Source organism: Acanthaster planci, linkage group LG08 (genome assembly GCF_054643075.1).
Source record: "Acanthaster planci isolate LZ-2023a linkage group LG08, COTS_SCS, whole genome shotgun sequence".
Taxonomy (NCBI): domain Eukaryota; kingdom Metazoa; phylum Echinodermata; class Asteroidea; order Valvatida; family Acanthasteridae; genus Acanthaster; species Acanthaster planci.
Genome location: NC_141784.1, coordinates 11824627 through 11843603, shown reverse-complemented (window position 1 = coordinate 11843603; position 18977 = coordinate 11824627). Strand labels below are relative to the sequence as shown.

Here is an 18977-nt window from a genome sequence, read left to right as displayed (position 1 = left end):
CAACACACTTTGGCAATAGATGCAGTCAATCAACAAAAAATAAGTATTCATGTGCTTTAAGTAGTGATGTTGTTTTGACTAATTTTGTGTGCTTTCTGTGTATTCAGTCACCCGTGTAAAATTACCAAATGGTGACTGCAAAGGTTACCTCTATTGTGGAATTTTTTGGAAGAGGTAATTAAGAACTAGTTTCTTCTATGGACTATATAAAAAATAAATGACCACTTAATAAGTAAGATACATGTCATTTCCAGAAAACTGGATGAGTAACACTGAACCCCCCCCCAAAAAAATAAATTTTACCAGGGATAATTCAAGTGTCAAGGCTTTTTTTTAATGCTGCATTAGTCGATGAGGGGAGGGGAAGATGTCATATGATGGCATAGTGAACAAAATCATAAACTGTGAAGGGTTTTTGTTTCCCTGAATGAGACAATTCCTAGGCGGGATCACGAAGTCTAATCTTTCATGCTACACACTATTTCTGTGTCAATAATTTTGTAACTTGTGATGTTAAACGTGGGGCGTCAGTTCAGATGTACCCTGGTTTCCATTTTCATTGGTAACCACAGGCAGCATGTTGCATTTATATAAAAAAGGGCAGCTGTATGTGTACAGTAACGAAAGACTGAAGTTTAAGCAGAGTGTAAATGAATATTTTTGTAATTCCATTTACAAACCATGGTATGGTAGTGTTCATTGTAAATCAGTGACAAAAGTACTATTTGTACAAATTAATTATTCAATATTGCATTAACCCTGCCTGTACTATATACATATTATTTTTCACACAAAAAAGCTGAACAAAGTCTGTATTATGACACTGTCAAAAGCTTGGCTCAGATGACTTTCTTTCTCAAGAGTTTTATCGTAATGAATGGACATGCACAAACAGGATAACTCTATTCTTTTGTGGCATTTATTGAGCAATATTAGGCATCAACCAGTTTCCAGACTCAAAAACAAAATTGCAGTACTATAAGATTTATCTTTTGACAAACAAGTAACATCCCGTGGATAATTTTTAATTTACACATGTTAAAAGAAAAGTGTATTGCTAAAATTCATTTTCACTTCTCTACATCTGTCAAATTTTTTATATGTTCAGGAAATGTTGTACCTATGTCAAGATTCTGCCCAGAGTTCCTTTTTAGTGATTCAGAATTTTGAGCACAGTTTTCATAAAATATGGACTCCTCAATGGAAAATGGCACTAAAAGGGAACAGTGGTGCTGGTGCTGTGCTACAATAGTTGAAAACTCTGGTTGATCTCGGTTACCAGTGACCGATGAGAAGAGCCCCATCCAATCCATTACAACCAATTTCCTCGGTGACCAGCCAATGAAATGTTTTATATGGCTCAAAGTGAGGGAACTGGTCCATTTATGTTCACAGCACTGTGAAAATCCCCTAGACAGTGGTCAATGGGATTTTGTTACACTGGCCTCAACTGTCTAGGACAAAAATATGTAGTGTCACAATTGACCCAGCAAGCAGCAAATGGTTAACACCGAAGAAGGAATATTCTGGAGAGCTAGTTTACCTGACCAGGTTACAAGAAGGTTGCAGCTCTTTGGGCAGTGAGAAAAGGACATTTGATAAGAGGACTTTGGAAGTGTGACTGAAGATGTTCTCAACACACCATCAAACCTTCGTGTTCTGTCCAGAATAAGGCAAGTACAAAGTTATTTATAGGGTCTAACCCAGTGCCAATTACAGGAACACACCTATTTACTAGTAGCCCAATACCTATGTTAAAGTAACCAGGTTTTATGTTACCGGTAACAGATTTCAATCCACTAATTTCACTTTAACTTTTCCCCCCACCTTCGGGGGCTAGGAATTACCATTCACATTCACAGTGCGCCCTTATGTTTGAAATACATGTACCGAGTCACTCTGTCACATTTCACTTCCCACACATCTCTTCCTTGTAATCTTCTACTAATATTAAGGCCATTACTGGTCCTTTAATTATAAAATGCACCAGCCCCCTTGAAAAAACCCAAACAGAAAACACCGAACTCTGCTTTTGCTTTTGGGTCCCAATTTGTTTGACGGCAGTCTCCAGTAAATCTATTTACTGCTGCCACAAAACTGCATACATTTTTAACGTGCTGGAGAGGCTGGGATGGGTTACAAAACGCTGCAAATCATGCCCATCAAATCTCGTCAGTTTCAGAAACATGCCAACCGGGTTCTTTTTCCAAGGCATTTTTCCAAAATGTTGATTCTTTGATAGTTCAGCTATCACTGCTTGCACAAAATGTAATGGAGTTGTATAACAACATCAGAAGAATTCAAAGTTAACAACATTCCACACCTGCCTGTGTCTACCTTTCTGAAAGTTTGAAATATAACCATTTTTTTTTCTTCCAAGAAATATTCCATGTCGGCCTTTCAATGCATATATCATTTGGGACAATTTAATATAAAATTAAAGTTTGCATAAAATAAAAGCAATACTGTCACTTTCAAAGAAAAGCAAGTGGTTGAAACGAATTGTTCCTTTAGAATATAATTTCCAGCATATATACATGTATATTTTTTCAGTAGAATAATTTAGCCTTTTCTTTTTACAATTTGTGTACAACAGAAATACATGTGATAATGCAAGACGGTGAATGAAATGAAGCAAAAGTAATGAGTTGAGTCTTCAGATTTAAAGAGGAGAATTTCAAATGTTTTACATGTCAAAAACACTAATGACACGAAATCCCAAACAACCTGTTCCAATCAACCTGAAAAAAAAGTGCTACCAATGAGGAGGAACTACTGTTCTGGTGTTTTGGCATACACAGACATCCGGCAATAAACTCAGCGCTGCAAAATTTCGCCCTCAAAATGATTCCCCCAATATTTGAAAATTATAGAAGTACAGAAAATCGAATTAGTCGTCACAAACTTTGATAAATTGCAAGCGTTACTGCTGAATGGTCTCCAGATTTAACTACAAATTAGAGAAAAACTCTTGCACGGAAATAATTCTTTGCTATGTTGCTAGCATAGCAAACAAAGCACTTGGAGTTAAAAGCACACCATTAATCACTTTCAACAACACCAGAAAAGAGAAAGTTTGAAGTGAAAGTTTAAATAAGTGAAAGTTTAAATCTTGAAAATGTTCACCAGAATGATCCCCAGTGTCTGACAGAAACAAAAATGTTTATTGAAAGTTTTCAAGCACTTTGGCCAATTCAGATGTGTCACCTGATATCTGAATTTCTCATCATACCCCTCTCCACTTCGGGGATTTTTTTTTATGGATGGATGGATGGATGCATCCTGTCAGTCTCTCCATCATGGTTCATCCTCCTCCATCTCAGTATCGGGGCTTGTGGCCTCGGTAGACAGCGTCGAGCTGGTTCCAAGTGCCACTGTGCCCAGCGAGTCCCACGTCAGCTGGTAATTGTTCTCCAGTCTCCTCTGCCTCTGCTGTTCGGTTGCCTCAGCTCCGCCCCCCTGAAAACGTCAAAACAAAAATGCCGTGAATTCGTTCAAGAGCCGTGCATGTTCTCTTAACCTTGAGGGACTACAGTTCGAGCCCAATCAATAATGCACCATTGCTGATTACCGAATGGGGACCTCCACCCAATTGCGCTTGTCACAATACAGACCACAGTTCCCCTTTTCTCAGCTTCCCCACAACATCAAACCTGACTGCATGACAGATCGGGCCGAGTCCCTGTTCCTTTTTTTTTTTTCAATTTGGCACGGGGACCTTTTCAACTGAGGCAATAAACACTCTCAGCACTTCCTTTTCCTACCCCCCCACCTACACTGTTTTTTTTTTTTTTTCTTGTCCTTGTGTACGTAGGTGTACCTCCAGTCTCGGAGACGCACCACTTAGGCCATACTGGAGGAACAGGTGGGCGGAGGGGTCATAACCCTCACCGCATGACGACAAACTGTAATGGGAAACTATCACCCGGTGGGTTACGAGAATAAGTGGTGATCAATAAAAATGGAGATGTGGTCCGAGGGGATTTGATTAAGGGCAAATTTGCTACAAATAGTTTTGACAGTGTTTATTTCACATGTATAAATCTATATAGATTTATATAAATAAAAATCTGTAACTCTGCAACTACAAATTCCTTGAACAAAGTAGGATGAAGTGTGCAGTGGTCTCCACTCACCAATGCAATTCCCTCAAGTCATATCCTCCAACTTACCACTTTGTGTCACCATATCAAAGTCTTAACATCATTGGACACGAGCTGTGCAGCATCCCAAAAGAAATGAGAAGCCTGTTCTACACGTACTTGTTTCAGCAACAGAGAGGTTTAAATTGGCAACGCATCAAATAGCCCTTCGGCTTTTTTGGAATTTGCGTCATTTCCTTCATTTTTTTTTTTGGGCGGGTGGGCTTATTTTCAATCTGGCTCACTTTTCTCTGAGCCTTGACTATTTTAGGTCAAGAATTGTTCCTGGTCAGTTATCTTGCTCAGCCGTGATGGTCAGTGCTAGGAATGTTCAATTACTCCACATGTACAACTCCAGACTTTTGTTTTTTAATTCAGCACATCACCTCCTCTCCTCAGGCAAAGAAGACTTACGCTGCCTATCTTCTTTTTTTTTTATCTCTTTTTTTTTTTTTTTTTTTACTTCTAACGTGGGCGTGCCTGTAGTCTCTGCTGCTATGAACCTCTTGGCCCAGACAGTGCCAAGAGCGTGTGGGCGGGCCTGACATCTAGCGCCAGGCAAGACAACCAAGGGCAAGTAATTGAACATCACATCTTGCCAGTAACTAGAATAAGAGGCTGCTTACTGACAAGAACTGCGGACCCTACAGTATCATAGCGTTAGGTCTTTATCTTGTGTATTTACTTTTACAAGAATAGACGGGTAGCGTCACACAAAACTGCTCCTGCATGAAAATCCCTTGTTCCACAAATGTCCAAATATCACATGAAACAGTTTTTCCTGGACATTTTCGAAAAATCAACTTGAAATTCTATAAATGTGTGGTGTGCATGATGACATTTGAAGAACACTTCTCGGGTTTATAACATAAACACCGATTACAGTGCTACTAATCACGACTGAACAATGCACCGTTTTTTCACTTTTTTTGCTATGAAGTGCAGAGTTACATTCTGTCAGTTTGTCTACAGTACAAATCAAACATACTACCAACATCCTCACCAACTTATTTTTCTTTAAAACTTGGGAAGTAAGAGTGCAGTACACTGCAACAGTGACTGGTGGGGTCCTTGTAATCACTTGGACAAATACTTCAGATTACAGCAGTGTTCCGAATTTGAGCCTGGTCCTGAGTCCACTTAATGAAGGACTCTCTGTAATGTTTTTTTTTTGAGTAGGGTTCAGGCCAAAAAAGACTTGAGGTTTTGGCATAAGTTCAGCACAGGTCTACACAAAAATGACTATTCTGTTATCCTCAACGCTCTTTCTATGTACAATGAGCAAATAGTCTTAATACTTTACAAGGCATCAAAATGACCTAAAACCAATGACAGGTAGAAAAATTGAACTGGAAGGATTATAGAGATTTTCTTTTTTGGGGGAGGGGGGAGGAAACATAGTTAAGAACGATTATTGAGGCACTAAGAACAATTGGGAATATTAGTCCTATTTGGTTCATAAATTGCAATTACATGATCATAAATGGGCCAACCTTTGTCCATGTCCATTCATTATTTTTGCCATTTTTTGAAATATTTAAAAACTTTTCATTTCTTGAAAGATTTAGTCTTCAATTTTTCGGACTCAGACTTGGACTCAAACCACTAATTTTCTCTCTTTTTTACAGAGTAATTCTACGTCTTATTAATGTGTGTACAAGTGTACAAGTGCCCCTAGGCACTGACAAAGACAGAAGTTTGACAGACATTTGAACATCAATACCTATATGGAAGCCCAGCACCCAGGTTTATGTGCTGTGAGGTTTGTGCACATCCCGACGAAAATTAACCATGCCAACTTAGCCAACTGGCCACTAAGGTGTGTGCACATGTGCATAAACTAATGCATACACTCAAGCATATCCCACCCATGGACACTCTCTTGAGCAGTCAAGAATTTCCGAATTGCATTCCTTGGCTTTTCTTACTAATTTCCCCCCTCCCCCAAAATAAAAAATATCAGAGGCCCAATGATGCACATTTTTGCAAGGAGGGCGCTGGGCGATGGGATGCACATTCAAAGTAACAGGGCTTTAGAACATTCCCCCACCCCACCCATGAAGTTTGGTGTCACAGCACCTGCCCCCGTTTCCACAGCTTTGAAATCTCAAGACAAACGAGAGCAGTGAGACCTCCGGCATGCGACCAACATTCCCCTGATGATGGGCAGAGCACACTGTACAGAACCAACACTCAAAACGAGATAGTTTATACATGGTGTAACTGCAAAACTGACTTGTTGACACCTCACCATGCAAACCTTCCAAATGTATCCAACATTTTCTTGCCTCAAATTTTTCAACGTTTTCCCTAAGGATGTACAAACTTCCGATATTCCTCCACAGATGGTGCCACCAGTACACAGAACATTTGATGGCAAAGACTAACCAGACTTTTCAACTCACCAGCAAGCCCATGACCACATTCTTGAAGTAGTTGCTTTCCTCTTCAGTCAGTATCGTTACCCCGTCCTCCTCCTCGTCTCCCGGCCACTCACTGGGTGAGTATGTCACGATCCGAAACTCTATTTTACCAGCTTCATTTTTTTTTTAAACACAGAAACAAATCTCCTTTTACTACATGGGTTCTGCGCATCCTGTAAGGGATGTAAGAGCTCTCAGTGTGGGGATGGACAAGATTCATTCAGTGTATGTAAAATGTCCTGCAATTTCAAGTGACCCCTGCATCTGAGGAACCAATGTGAACAACCCTGGTTTCAGCTCTATGTACGAAAATACGCTTTGAATGAACAATCTATACCAAAATTTAACATGACTTTTTAGAGAAGGAGGGGTAACATAATCCAATGTCAGTGTGCTGAAAAGGTTATAGAAAATGGCTACCCAGTTGTAACAAAGTTTTATGGATGAGCCAAAACTGTTAACAAAACAGACAGGACAAGAAACGCTAACCCCTCACCACCAAAGAAAACAATTTGTTAATGCCAACTTTCCTTTAAAAGCTCCCAAATGCACAAAAAATACACCTCAAAACCTTTGTGATTCTGGATTCCATCCTAAAGATTTTTAAGCACCCTCATTCTTGGGAGGGGGGGTCTCACTCACCGTCTGTGTCTAGGCCAGCATTTTCCAGCTGCTGCATGATGGCCTCCTCGATGGGCCGGTGCTCGCTGTCGTAAACTGCCGTCTCCTTGGGGGAATCGTGCTGAGCCCGCCGGGACCGGTCCAGGGACACCTTGGTCACCTTTAGTTTGACCCTGTCTTTGCCTGCAGCAGCGGCAGCATCACCTGCAATTGGCGAGGTGGACGGTTTCTTTAAGTCTGCGAGGGATAGGAGATAAAAAAAAAAGAGGTGAATCAAAGTTCATCCACGGGCCAGAGTGCTGCAAGGCATTTGGAAAGATGTTTTGATCCCGGACGTCCTCAACAGAGGCAGGTAGCTTTCAGTACCAATATAAGGCATGTAAACAGCCACAATAACAGGGTTCTGCAACTATCCTCAAAATAAGAGTATTCAACCAGTTTCCAGGACTGAAATTTGTTTTAACCTCCCGTCCTGTGTGCTTCGCCCTTCTCCCTGATACCACTGATGAGGTTCTTCAGAGTCTTGGCCAGCATTCTTGCCCCATCATCCTCATCAATTTCGTCGTCATCATCATCGTCATCATCATCTTCTCCTCTCGTCTGAACCACAAAGGGGGAGAGAAAATTGATGTAATATTTAGTCAGTCTTCTTATGCACTCCATGCAAGTATTATACATAATGCTGTACCATGTGCTTTATGTCCCAGGTGACTGAATGAATAAGACTGAAGCCAAGAAGGGATGAAGCTGAGGTTTTTGGAAAACCCCAAGTTGTCGTCACTGGCTTTGTCTAGTCATGTGAGATGCCTTACACTTTACTTTGTTGGAAGAAAAATAGGGATACTCCGGCAAGACAAGACTTTGTGCAGTGTGCAATCTTACAACTGAAGTCCCTACAAAGGAATCAACCAATCCGAAGTTACAGGGCTGTAGGAACAGAATTGCACGGAAAGTCTGCAAGGGATGTGAATTCACCAACAATTGAAAAACAGCCTGTTATAGGGAAACACAAGCTATCAGATCATGTACGAATGAGGTACGTTGCCACTTGAAAATAAGCAGATCTATATGAATAATTTCCCAGTCTTTTCAATTGATTTCCAGCCACAATTACCTCTTCAATGAGACTGTTGACGGCGTTGATCTCTTGAAGCGTGGCCTCAATGTTGTCGATCATCTCGTTCATCCTGGCCACCTCGGCTGGGTCGGAGGTCAACTTGGGAATCTGACCTCTGTACTTTGCCACCAACTCGCCGATGTCGTCCTCCATCAGGCGCTCCAGTTCAGGGTCCTCGAGGAATCTGTCGGTATCCAGGTCAGTGAGGGCTAGCTTCTCAAGCAGGTCATCCCCCTCCTCATCATCATCATCTTCGTCTTCTTCATCGTCAACTTCCTCGGGTGGTCCTTTCATCTTCAGAGAATCTCCACTGGTTTCAGATTTGTCTACCATGAAACAACCCAACGTCTTCTTTGTGAATACATTCAGCTCAAATACTCATAAACTCTGCAGACCAACTGAGGATATTACATCTTTAGGATATTTCATAACACCTGTATTTGTGCAATCACTGCGACACAGTCCTTCCTACTTCAGCAATATCAAAACAAAGTAGCAAGGATGCTCTACCAGCATGTGTCCCACACTGGAAGGAAAAATGCTGGAGCTCTCCGCAAAAGTAAGGAATTTGGGGCCACTTCATGAAAGTGACATCTAAGGAGTCTACAACACTAGCAGTTCTATGGATGGCTTAGGAGTTTGTGGCTCAACTTTCCCAATTATAGTTGCCCGTTCACGGCCAGTCATGCACTTGCACTTAATACGCTCACAGGCTCTGAATGTGACCTTTGACCCCTCACCTGCAACCTCCTCATCAATGCTCTTGACATTGTCCTGTACTGATTGGAGTATTGATTTTACCAGGGTGCTGAGCTGTGTGGGGTCTACACCCATGGCCAAGGCCTCTTCCAATCCATCCATGTTCACATCTGACTGGTCCAAATCGTCAAAAAGTGAGGATTCTGCACACAAAATGCAATACGACTGCGTACAAATCTCATTCAATCTTAACCCCTTCGCTCCGGGAGACGGCAAGAGGCGCGGCTTTGTGTGAGGATTAGTGCATACCACACATACAGTCTATTCACCAAGCAGCTGCTGGTTCAATGGGGCCTGCTGCTGGACAAAGCCCTCCATTCAGGGCATACCACAGCCCAGCAGTCACGGTCAACAGAATTACTAACGCGAAGGGGTTAGTCAATACCATGATCTTGAGCACTTTTTTTTTTCATATTTTCTATACGTGTTTGATTAGGATTTGACTTTTGATGACACAATTTAACAAACTTGCTCAAGTGGGCTTCCACCCCAAACTTCCTGCTCCAAGAGGCCACATTGCTCAACACTCACGATTTGTGTGCAGTGCCCACTACTGTAGCCATGCTGCCAGAGCAAGAAAGCTGTGTGGTCCAATGATGAGGTGCATACAGGGGTAAGCAGTGGTAAGTTTCAGATTCATGTCCCATGGCAGTGATCGTGTGATCAGCGGTCAGTGACGTTAGAAAGCAGCAAATATACAGGGCTTGTGAAATATGTTATATCTACACAGTCTCTTGACTCGGGTTTTCTAAGCCTGGGTCATTGTCTGTATTTTCAAATCCTGTGAATTCCAAATGCCCAGTAACATCTGCATCGGGATTCCCGTTGGAGAAAAAAATCTTTTTGAGGGTCAACCAACCCTTTGCCTTCTCTGCAGTAACGCTTAACAGCAGATTTAAGTTTAGTTCAGATTCATATAGCACATCAACAGCAGGAAAATCCATTAATATGCACGTATCCATGATTCTATAGCTTCCATTGACATCCGACAGTCTTGACCTACCAAATGGGTGTTTCCTTGCAGGTGTTGTTTGGCTGGTACTTGGCTCTTCCACTGGTGTGCTATCACTGCTGGGTCCAGGCATAGCGTCCTTGCTTTGCAAGCCTTCAGATGTTCCTATCGCAATCACGTGCCGTTCATTTTTCTTCTTTTCTTCTTGTCGTTTGATTTCTTGAAAAGTGAGAATTGACCACGAGGAGAGTATTGAGCCTACTGGGTGAAATCAGGCTTTTGGTATACATCTTAATCCCCCCTATTATTTGGACGATTTTCCATTCCCACATTTTACAGTACTTTTTTACCTGTGCCTTAACCACTTCCTGCCGGGGACTCCGGAATCGGAGGAGTATGCTTTATATGCGTGGCCGGGGTCTCCGAACTCGGACAAAGGAAACAGGGCCTTGTAACAAAAGACCGTACTCCGAACAAAAGACCAGGTTGCTGGGCATTATTGACATTTTTCACTCTCAAAAGTGGTGATAATCCAGCCTTGTTTTGAAACCGTATACCAGGGTTTGGGGCATTTAGAGCGAGCGGATTACCACCGGGGACAAAAGCACTCCACCACCGCAGCGATGAGCCACACAGCACCGCTGCACGCTAATCTGGCCCATATTGAAAAGAGGTCAGCAGTGCACTGAGCCAGGTTCGTGAACAAAAGAAAGTTACATAACACCGCACAATCTGGGCTCTTTTTACAAGGCTGCAGGCCTGGCTGAAATACTCGGGCGTCAATGAAGGTCACCTGTCAACTTAGAGTAGTGCCTAAAGATTACTTTGTGCGGCTATAAACGTCCGTTAAATGAAATGATGAATTTTTGAAGAGTTTTGAAAATGGAAAAAATGATAATTATGCTGGCCCAGCATCATCAACATTGAAAAATGCCCCTGCATGAAGTGGTTAACTATTTCGTGCCGGGGTGCCCGGTTTCGCACACATAGGCTTTATACATGAAGCCAGGGAGCCCAAAACTGGACAAAAGAGCTGAGCCTTATAACAAAAGACTGTACTCAGAACAAAAGACCGAGCTGCTGGAAATTGCCAACATTTTTTCACTGGTCAATAGAGGAGGAAATCCTTCATTGTTTTGAAAGATTATATCGCTGTTTGCGGCATTCAGCTTTCCAGTGATGAGCGATACAATACCGCTGCACGCTAATCTGGCCCCATTGAAAAGACGCTAGCCGCACACTGTGCCAGTTTCGAGAAGATATACACTTTTCCTTTTAGTTTTCAGTGATCTTATACATGTACCTTGCTTCAATTCCATATATTTCTCATACTGGTCTTGTTCCAGAGCCGGGTAGCAGAGCACGGGCCTGGCTTTCAAGCTTGGCGGCGGCCGGAGGTAAGGATGGTGGCACGTGCGGGAGGTGTGGACAGTGAGGATGTAGACGCAGGATGAGGGCTCGTCCACGCGGAAGATGGAATCGCCCTGCCCTTCCGCACATACGAACTGAGGGAGTCAAATCGGGATGTTCATTTTACCTGACTCAAATTCACCTAAGCAAGACTGTTTCTCAGCAATGGGTTTGGTATTGAATGTGGATGCACAGCTGATAAAAGAAACAAGTACAGTCATTAATATAAAGAGATCATTGGAATTTTTTTGTCATCAAAGTAACCTTCACCACACTTTCCTAACGGCATTGATTTGTGGCTAGAATCTCACGACACACAACTCAAATCAAATCAAAATTGTGATTGAGTGCATCTGGTATGAATGAAATTAAGTGTAACTTTGTGTTGAAAAGCAGTCGAGCAAGTTGTTTGGACAAGTTCACTTTTGCTCGTGAGATAAAATACCAAGCAATCAGTTTCGAAACTGCAACCTTTTCAAACTGAGAAATGAATCACAGCTTCCTTGTAAAACTGCAAAAACTTTACAAGTGAAAGTGAAAGTTTTTATTCTTATTAACAGGAGGTACCAGGGACACAGTGCTTGGTAGTGTAGTCCATTTAACACAGAGGAAAGCACAAAATTCAGTCACATACCCGGACTTCCGTCTCTCGAGGTTTTTTCGTTATGTCACACTTGGTGCCATTGACATAAGTGTGGCTGTGATAACGATTCAACCTGTGTCTCTTGGCATCCTGAAAACGAAAAAAAAACCTAGTTCGTTTCCCTCGAGTTATACATTAACTACTAGAAAGAGACTTTATCTTTCAACAGGTTGGTATCACTGTCATGGAGGACAACCTTCCTTTAAAGCTCCTGATGTCTGACTTAAAGAGATTTCATCAAATTCTTACATTTGGAAACCAAAAATCCCATTTGATAACATTCAAAGGTAAGTCTAAAAGAGTACATAAAAAGATTGGAAAGCAGTTTTGGGAACACTCTATCACCGTTCGAGTTCCAAATTTCTTTCAATTTGTCAAACCTCTTGGTCCCTAAAATTTGATCGATTATTGATGCATACATCAATGTTTTTGATACATGTAAATTTATAACATCACATCTGTGCCAATAAATATTCACTTGCAGGTTAAGAGAGGTGACTGAGGCGAATGATCTTGCTCAGGGACACCACAGCAACAAAAACATACTATCGGATCATGGCTATGTGCCACAGAGTGAAGGTCATCGATTTCAAACAGAGCCACCTACCTTGTGTGTCTTGTTGTTCCAATCCATCTCACTCTCGTAGTGGCCCAGATATGCAACATCTCCCATGATCTTACCGTCTTCTAGGTGGTACTGCTTCACAAATCTGCCGTGACAGTACTCGTAACTCCACCAGTCCTTGGTCTGTGCTCACCGGAAGAGAAACAAAACAAAATAAAAGGACTCTGGATGGACACCGAGCACGAGTTTCCCTTCAACAGTGACACAATGAAAGAAGGCTTACACTTGCAACGTCATTGCTTTGGTGTCCCTCATTTCAAGATTTGAAGATGAAAATATGTTGCGTACGCTTCACACCAGAGGTGCGCAAACTGGTTTCTAACACATTGAGTTTCAAGGGACAGTAAGACCTTCAACTGTCCATGGAAAGAGTTCCAAACACAACAGCAAGATATGTCTACAAAATCCTTCCTTACCCCAAGCCAATCCTGTAACTCTGAATTTTGAAACTTACATTATGATTCCACTGCAAGCACAAAATCTTAACCAATCCCAATGAAGGCTAGCTTTTCCTCACTGATGACCCTCAGCATTGCAGTGCCAATCCCAGCCCAACCCAACCCAACACAAAAAACCCTAACTGATTCCAAATCCAAGCCCTACCCTGCACCCTAGCCCAATCCACCCCGATCTAGGGCTCCATGACCTACCTTGACCAGACAAGGTGCATTCTCCATGGGTTTCAGCAGCTCGGAGATGCCCATGTCAGTGGCCAACTTTTCCTCTTCCTGGTCCTTCTCGTAGTCCGTCATGTCCGGCAGCTGGCACTCGTACTGCTGGCCAAACTTGGACCAGAGGTGCATGACCTCCTGCTGGACAGGCTGGTTGACAAAGAAAACCAACTACAGCTGTAGTAGTGACTGAATCAACTTATGTTTGTGAAGTTTTCAGCCAGAGGCCCTTCCACTTGCTGCAGACTGCTTGCTGACTACACCAATCAAAAAGGTAAGAGGGCCCAAAGGAAGCCAAACTCTTTTCAAGCGACCAGTGGAATCCATCAAATTTCAATAAATGCAGAGGATGACTCCAGACAGCTCTCTGGCACCGTGGTCACCAACCACAAAGTAACCTTACATTGTCACGATCAGCCCATGCACTCTCCAGAGAGCCTTATGATGCAACATTAAGAGCCCTTTACATGAATTACCGGTTGAGGTGTGGTCTGACATACTTTGTATAATTTAAGTTGTTTTTTAATTCAGACAATTTCATTTATTGAAATATACAATCATTGGTTTTCTTCCCATCTGTACCCCTTAAGGGTGGGAATTTATGTTTAATTTGAAAATTGTTTAGAAAACTTTCTCATACAGTTAAACGTTTAGCCAACATTTTACAGAGACCTCTGCCGCCTACCTCAGTGTTTTTATATATGCGTAATTGTAAAGTTCAGCAATACACATGGTCCAACCAATGTAAACATGTAGATTGATGTTGGGGCATTTAAAACAAGCAATGTTTATTGTTTTAGAATATACTTTTTTTCTCAAAAGTACATGGATGCCGGATGTTTGGGAAAATCTCTAAACGGATATGGAACTTTTTTCGTTTAAATGTGTAAACGTCTTACCCTTTGTACCACTACACTTAAAATCTTTTTTTTTTCTTAATAAAGAAAAAACAAAACGAAGCACATGATTAAAACATCCATCCCCAAAAGTCAGGCTGGTGTGGTCAGATTGGGGGAGTCAGGTTGGCACGGTGAGTCCACCTCTGCAGTTGAGGTTCAACTCCTGGCTCAGTCCATGTGCGGATAGGGTTTTCGGTCCCTACCTTATTCTGTGGGTTTTACCCAGAATATTTCTCTGGGGTTTTCCTCCCACCTCTAAACTGTAACTGCCTCTCATTGTCTTCATTCTGTTCATTCAGGTTTGTCGGCTAAAGGGCTTAGGGTACTTTTGAGGAATCCTCTCGTTTCATCTTTTAATTATCAATGTAACTTTGTTTTCGCGCAATGGAATTCATACATCATAGTGCAACTTCAGACTTCTTTTCCCTTTACTTAGGGACAATACAATTTAATTTTTATTTCAGGAACACCTGGGATGTTGGTATGCATGTTATGGAGCCCCGAAGAATGCTGATTTTACACTGTTTTCAATGGGGCTTAATTCAGTGGCAGTGTTGTAGTCGAGTACTTTTTTCCGAGTACCAAGTACTGCCGAGTACAAAGACAGGTCGAGTACTTTGTCAGCCATGTACAAGTACTGGTTTCCGACTACAAGTACTTACACTTCCGAGTGCGAGTACAAGTACTTCTAATTCCAAGTACGAGTACGAGTACTTCTTATTCCAAGTACGAGTACAAGTACTTCTAATTCCAAGTGTGAGTACAAGTACTACTAATTCAAAAGTAGTTTTATCTTACTTTAGAGATTCTAAAACCTGCCACTGTGTAAAAGAAACACCAAATGCAGATGACATGGCTATAAGAACAAATGATCTGGCTAGCAATGTCACGGTCACTACACGTGCATTTTAGCACTGAGTTGACACAACATGCACAGCGAAGCAAAATCTATTTTCCAAACTCAATTATTCACACGCCTAAGAGTTTCTGTATGCTGGGTTCGTCGTTAGAATTTTCGTGTCCAGGAACCAGACTACCAATGCCCAAGTAAAACACGGGACCATTCTCGAGTACCACAACATAATTCGCGTACGTGATTGGTTAAGTACACGCAAAGACGGCGAATGGGTCTTATACGTTAATGGTCCCATGTTCAGGCTTCTTTTTGTCAGAACCGTATCGAATATTGGGTCATTGGGGTTGATATTTTTGATATTTTTGATATTTTAACGGCCGTGGTATCCAGTACGTGTACTTTGATGCTCGAGTACAATTTTTGGATGTTGGGTTCCGAGTATTTTGTAGCCTGAATACAAGAACTGTAGTTTGAGTATGAGTACTTGGACGTCTGAGTACAAGTACGAGTACTCTGAAAAGAGTACTCGAGTAGTACTCGAGTACCAGTACCGAGTACAAGTACTACAACACTGTCCAGTGGACTGCACCCTTAAATTCCCTTCTAAATGTCACTTTTTAGGTTATGAATGCTATTGCTTCCAGATGGCTAACAGATACATGTACTTAGTGACCACTAGTCACTTCTCCAGAGTAAGTGACTCAGAGATCTCCAAGCTGCTAAAAACTACAAGGAAAAACGGTGGCCACTTAAAATTAAAGCTGAAAACAGCTACCAAAAAGCTAAAATGTAAAAGTTCCCATACTTTTGTACAGACCAGATGTATAAAAAAGCAGAAATTCAGGGTCAAAATCTAAACAAAAAAGCTGAATTCTCACACCCCTGGTAGGGGTTATAGGGTCATGCACACCCTGGTTGAGCTGACCGTGGCGGGGCAGCAGCTGAGCACGCAGAGCTCCTTAACTTCTTGTGAATTGAAGGACCCCTTCTTGTGTTTGGAAATAAGTTTTGTTACAATTCTAGAGCATTTTGGTTACTTTTTCTTGAATTATATCAATACTTTAATGTGTGGGGGAAACCTACAGGACAGCACTCCACTTCTCCTACCTTGTAACAGTCAACGTGGAATAGTCCACAAAACGTGCACGCCTTTATTTCAATATCTTCATTCTCTAAGTTAAATATAACAAATTGGCCATTTTTGGCAACAACCCGCTTGGCTGAGCGGTCTAAACTGTGGAGCTTGAAATCAAGACTTACAGAAGTGAAATAGGTTCAAACCCCAGATTGGAAGGGAGAATCCTTGAGATAAAGAGGAGATGGTAAAGACAAGGAAACAAAAAGTGGAAGACAGGTACTGCAGGGAGAAAGAGGACAGGAAGGAAAGGGGGGGTGACTGAGGGAAAGAAGGGGACACCCTTTTCCCCCCGAAAGCCCACCCCTTTTTCTTCCCTTAGGATTTTTCTTCCCCAACCCCTCACCCAGGCACCTCATAATATGTTCATACTTTATTCTTCAAATTGATGCAGAAAAAAGGACAAAATTTGGGGGGTATTGAAGTAAAATCTTTCCGTAAATTTCACCATTTTAATGGGCTATAATGTAAACGAACCCCCCCCATCCCATATCAAATTGTATCCCAGAAGACGTCATGAAATCTTAGGAATAAATAGTAGTGACGGCAGAAAAATTCTGTACAAACTGAAGTAGCACCATTTCAAATCTGCACCATTTACATTGCTATATGTAAGCATGGGGCTGTAAGGTTTGTAAACCTCAAGTTACTGTTCTGGAAGTACGTACGGCAGTGAGTGCACAGCAGTCATGGCATTGGGATCATTGGCAGTCTCAGCATGATCAGTACAGAAATTATGATTCCTTACCCTGCCACGAAGTACGGGAGTTGCCAAAATATCTATATCATAATGAACAGATTTCAGTTCTTCTAGATCCAAGAATGCAAAGATGTTACTGCAAAATAACGAAAAACTGCAGCAAAAGACGAGGAAACATCTCTCCCAAGTGAGTCTTGCCATCTTCTTCGTTTATTTTCTTTTGGCTACGAACTAAACGGTACATACCAGAACGAGATTCTGCTCTTCTCCAATATACGGCGAGAGGTGGCAGCAGATAGCGCGCACGGTCGACTCACTAGAGATTTAGTTGCCAGTGATAAACACCGGCATTTTAAAAAAATGGTGTTCGCGAGAGCGAATGTGGACTGGATACCAAATCCACTGGGCCAAGCCGGGCTTCGAACCCGGGTGCAAAGCGAGGAAAGAACCGCTACGCTCACCCGCTCTCCCGGGCCTATCCATACCTAGGTCTGCAACCTTATAAATGTTACTCAAATGGTCTGTGATTTCGCTACTGTTCATTTCTTAAGAATTGCCGCCCTATTCAGCTATTTTTACCAGCGGATGTAGCAGACACAATGTAAATCCAGTTGTCAGCTGGACACCATTTGGATCTTGCTGAGAGCGTTGCGCGAGCGTAAAACCGTAGAGGAATGATGCTGCGCCGAATGGTGTAGCCTGAAAAAAAAGAAAGACTTGAACCCGATACTTATGAACCACAAATTGCTCTCATTCACTTCAATCTCATGTTTTTTGGGGGGGGGTTCTTAATTTTTTCTGTACTCTTTCAAATTGTGTCATCTTTACTTGTAACTATTGAAGTCGTCACTTGATGTTAACGATCAGGGACGATGGATCAGCTTGTAACGGGAGTGTAGATTTGAAATGACAGAAACACCCGCCACGGTGTTTGAGAATAACATTTTTTGTTACGTTACGAACGCGTCGACCTCGAATGCTAACATCTTTATTTTAAAAATCACTCCTTTTCTCCAACGTGGGTATTTTTTGGGGGAAACGAAATTTCCATTTTTTTCAATGACCTAGTTTTTCTAGTGAGGAAAAATGCATACAGCAAAAGCCACCAATATGGTGGCTGGGGTACCGCTGTCTCTTATCAGAATCCTCTGATCCTAGACAAATTCGTTGTATATAAGAAAACAGTAACATTTAAATTTTAGTTTCATTTTTGTTCTATCCTCCGTTGCCAAGCACGGTATTGCATCCCAAAAAATGAGAAGTGCTGGCCTAATAAAAGATGAAGAACATCACCACGGGTATGGGTCCTCCGAATGGGCCAATGCATGAGAGTTTGCATGGGGACTGTAAAAATGAAGCGTGCATTGAAGCTTTGAACATGACCTTGTACTTTGGATGTGAACATCATTTGAGTCATATTCTGCTATGGAGTAAAGTCATCTTTCCTTCACACCCGTAAAATATACACAAAAATAAACATTGGTCAGACCGTCCCCAGCTTTATCTTGAATCCCACCCGTGGCGTATCCAAAATTACTCATTTCCCCCTTCCCTCAAGAGCATTGGCAATACCGTTTCTATAAGATGCTGACTCTTTCAATTTCTAAAATAAACACTGGCAAGACATCGGGATGACTTATCCCCAGTCTCGCTGGTGAAACGCCACTGAAATTCACAAGTTGAAGAATCGACCTTCTTTTAATAGTACACGTGGTCGTCGAGCGGTACAATGCGCGAAATTTGAAGCATCTGCATTGACACGCACAAAGAGGTGGTTGTGCAGTCAGACTTAGGCTGCATCCGAATCTCTTGTCTAGAGCTAGGTCTTGGTATTCACTCCATTGGAAATGCATGGGGACGCGCAGACAATAGACCTAGCCGTAGCTCTGGAAGCCCGTTTCGGACACGGCCCTGGCCTTGGTCAAGGCGTTCGTCATTCGTCACAGGGCCGGCAGCGCACCAGCCGCTCGAAATCAAGGCGAAGAGCGACCTCACGCGGTCTAGGATATATGCAAATTGTCTGA

At 42.1% G+C, this 18977-nt stretch overlaps 1 protein-coding gene across 2 annotated transcripts; it reads right to left on the bottom strand.

Moving 5' to 3' along the window:
• Window positions 1–897: 897 nt before the first annotated feature.
• os9 (OS9 endoplasmic reticulum lectin) lies at window positions 898–17196 on the bottom strand. 2 transcript variants are annotated; one of them, XM_087139694.1, is made up of 12 exons: window positions 17002–17196; window positions 13343–13513; window positions 12675–12815; window positions 12059–12157; window positions 11318–11519; window positions 10066–10233; window positions 9044–9205; window positions 8301–8629; window positions 7651–7786; window positions 7208–7423; window positions 6548–6678; window positions 898–3459 (listed from the first exon to the last, which is right to left on the bottom strand). In XM_087139694.1, exons 1-12 carry the CDS (start codon window positions 17152–17154, stop codon window positions 3298–3300), a joined length of 2070 nt encoding a protein of 689 aa, XP_086995820.1. In that variant the 5' UTR covers window positions 17155–17196; the 3' UTR covers window positions 898–3297. The 2 variants fall into 2 exon arrangements, with proteins under 2 accessions (XP_086995820.1, XP_086995821.1); XM_087139695.1 differs by lacking the exon at window positions 9044–9205.
• Window positions 17197–18977: the final 1781 nt, after the last annotated feature.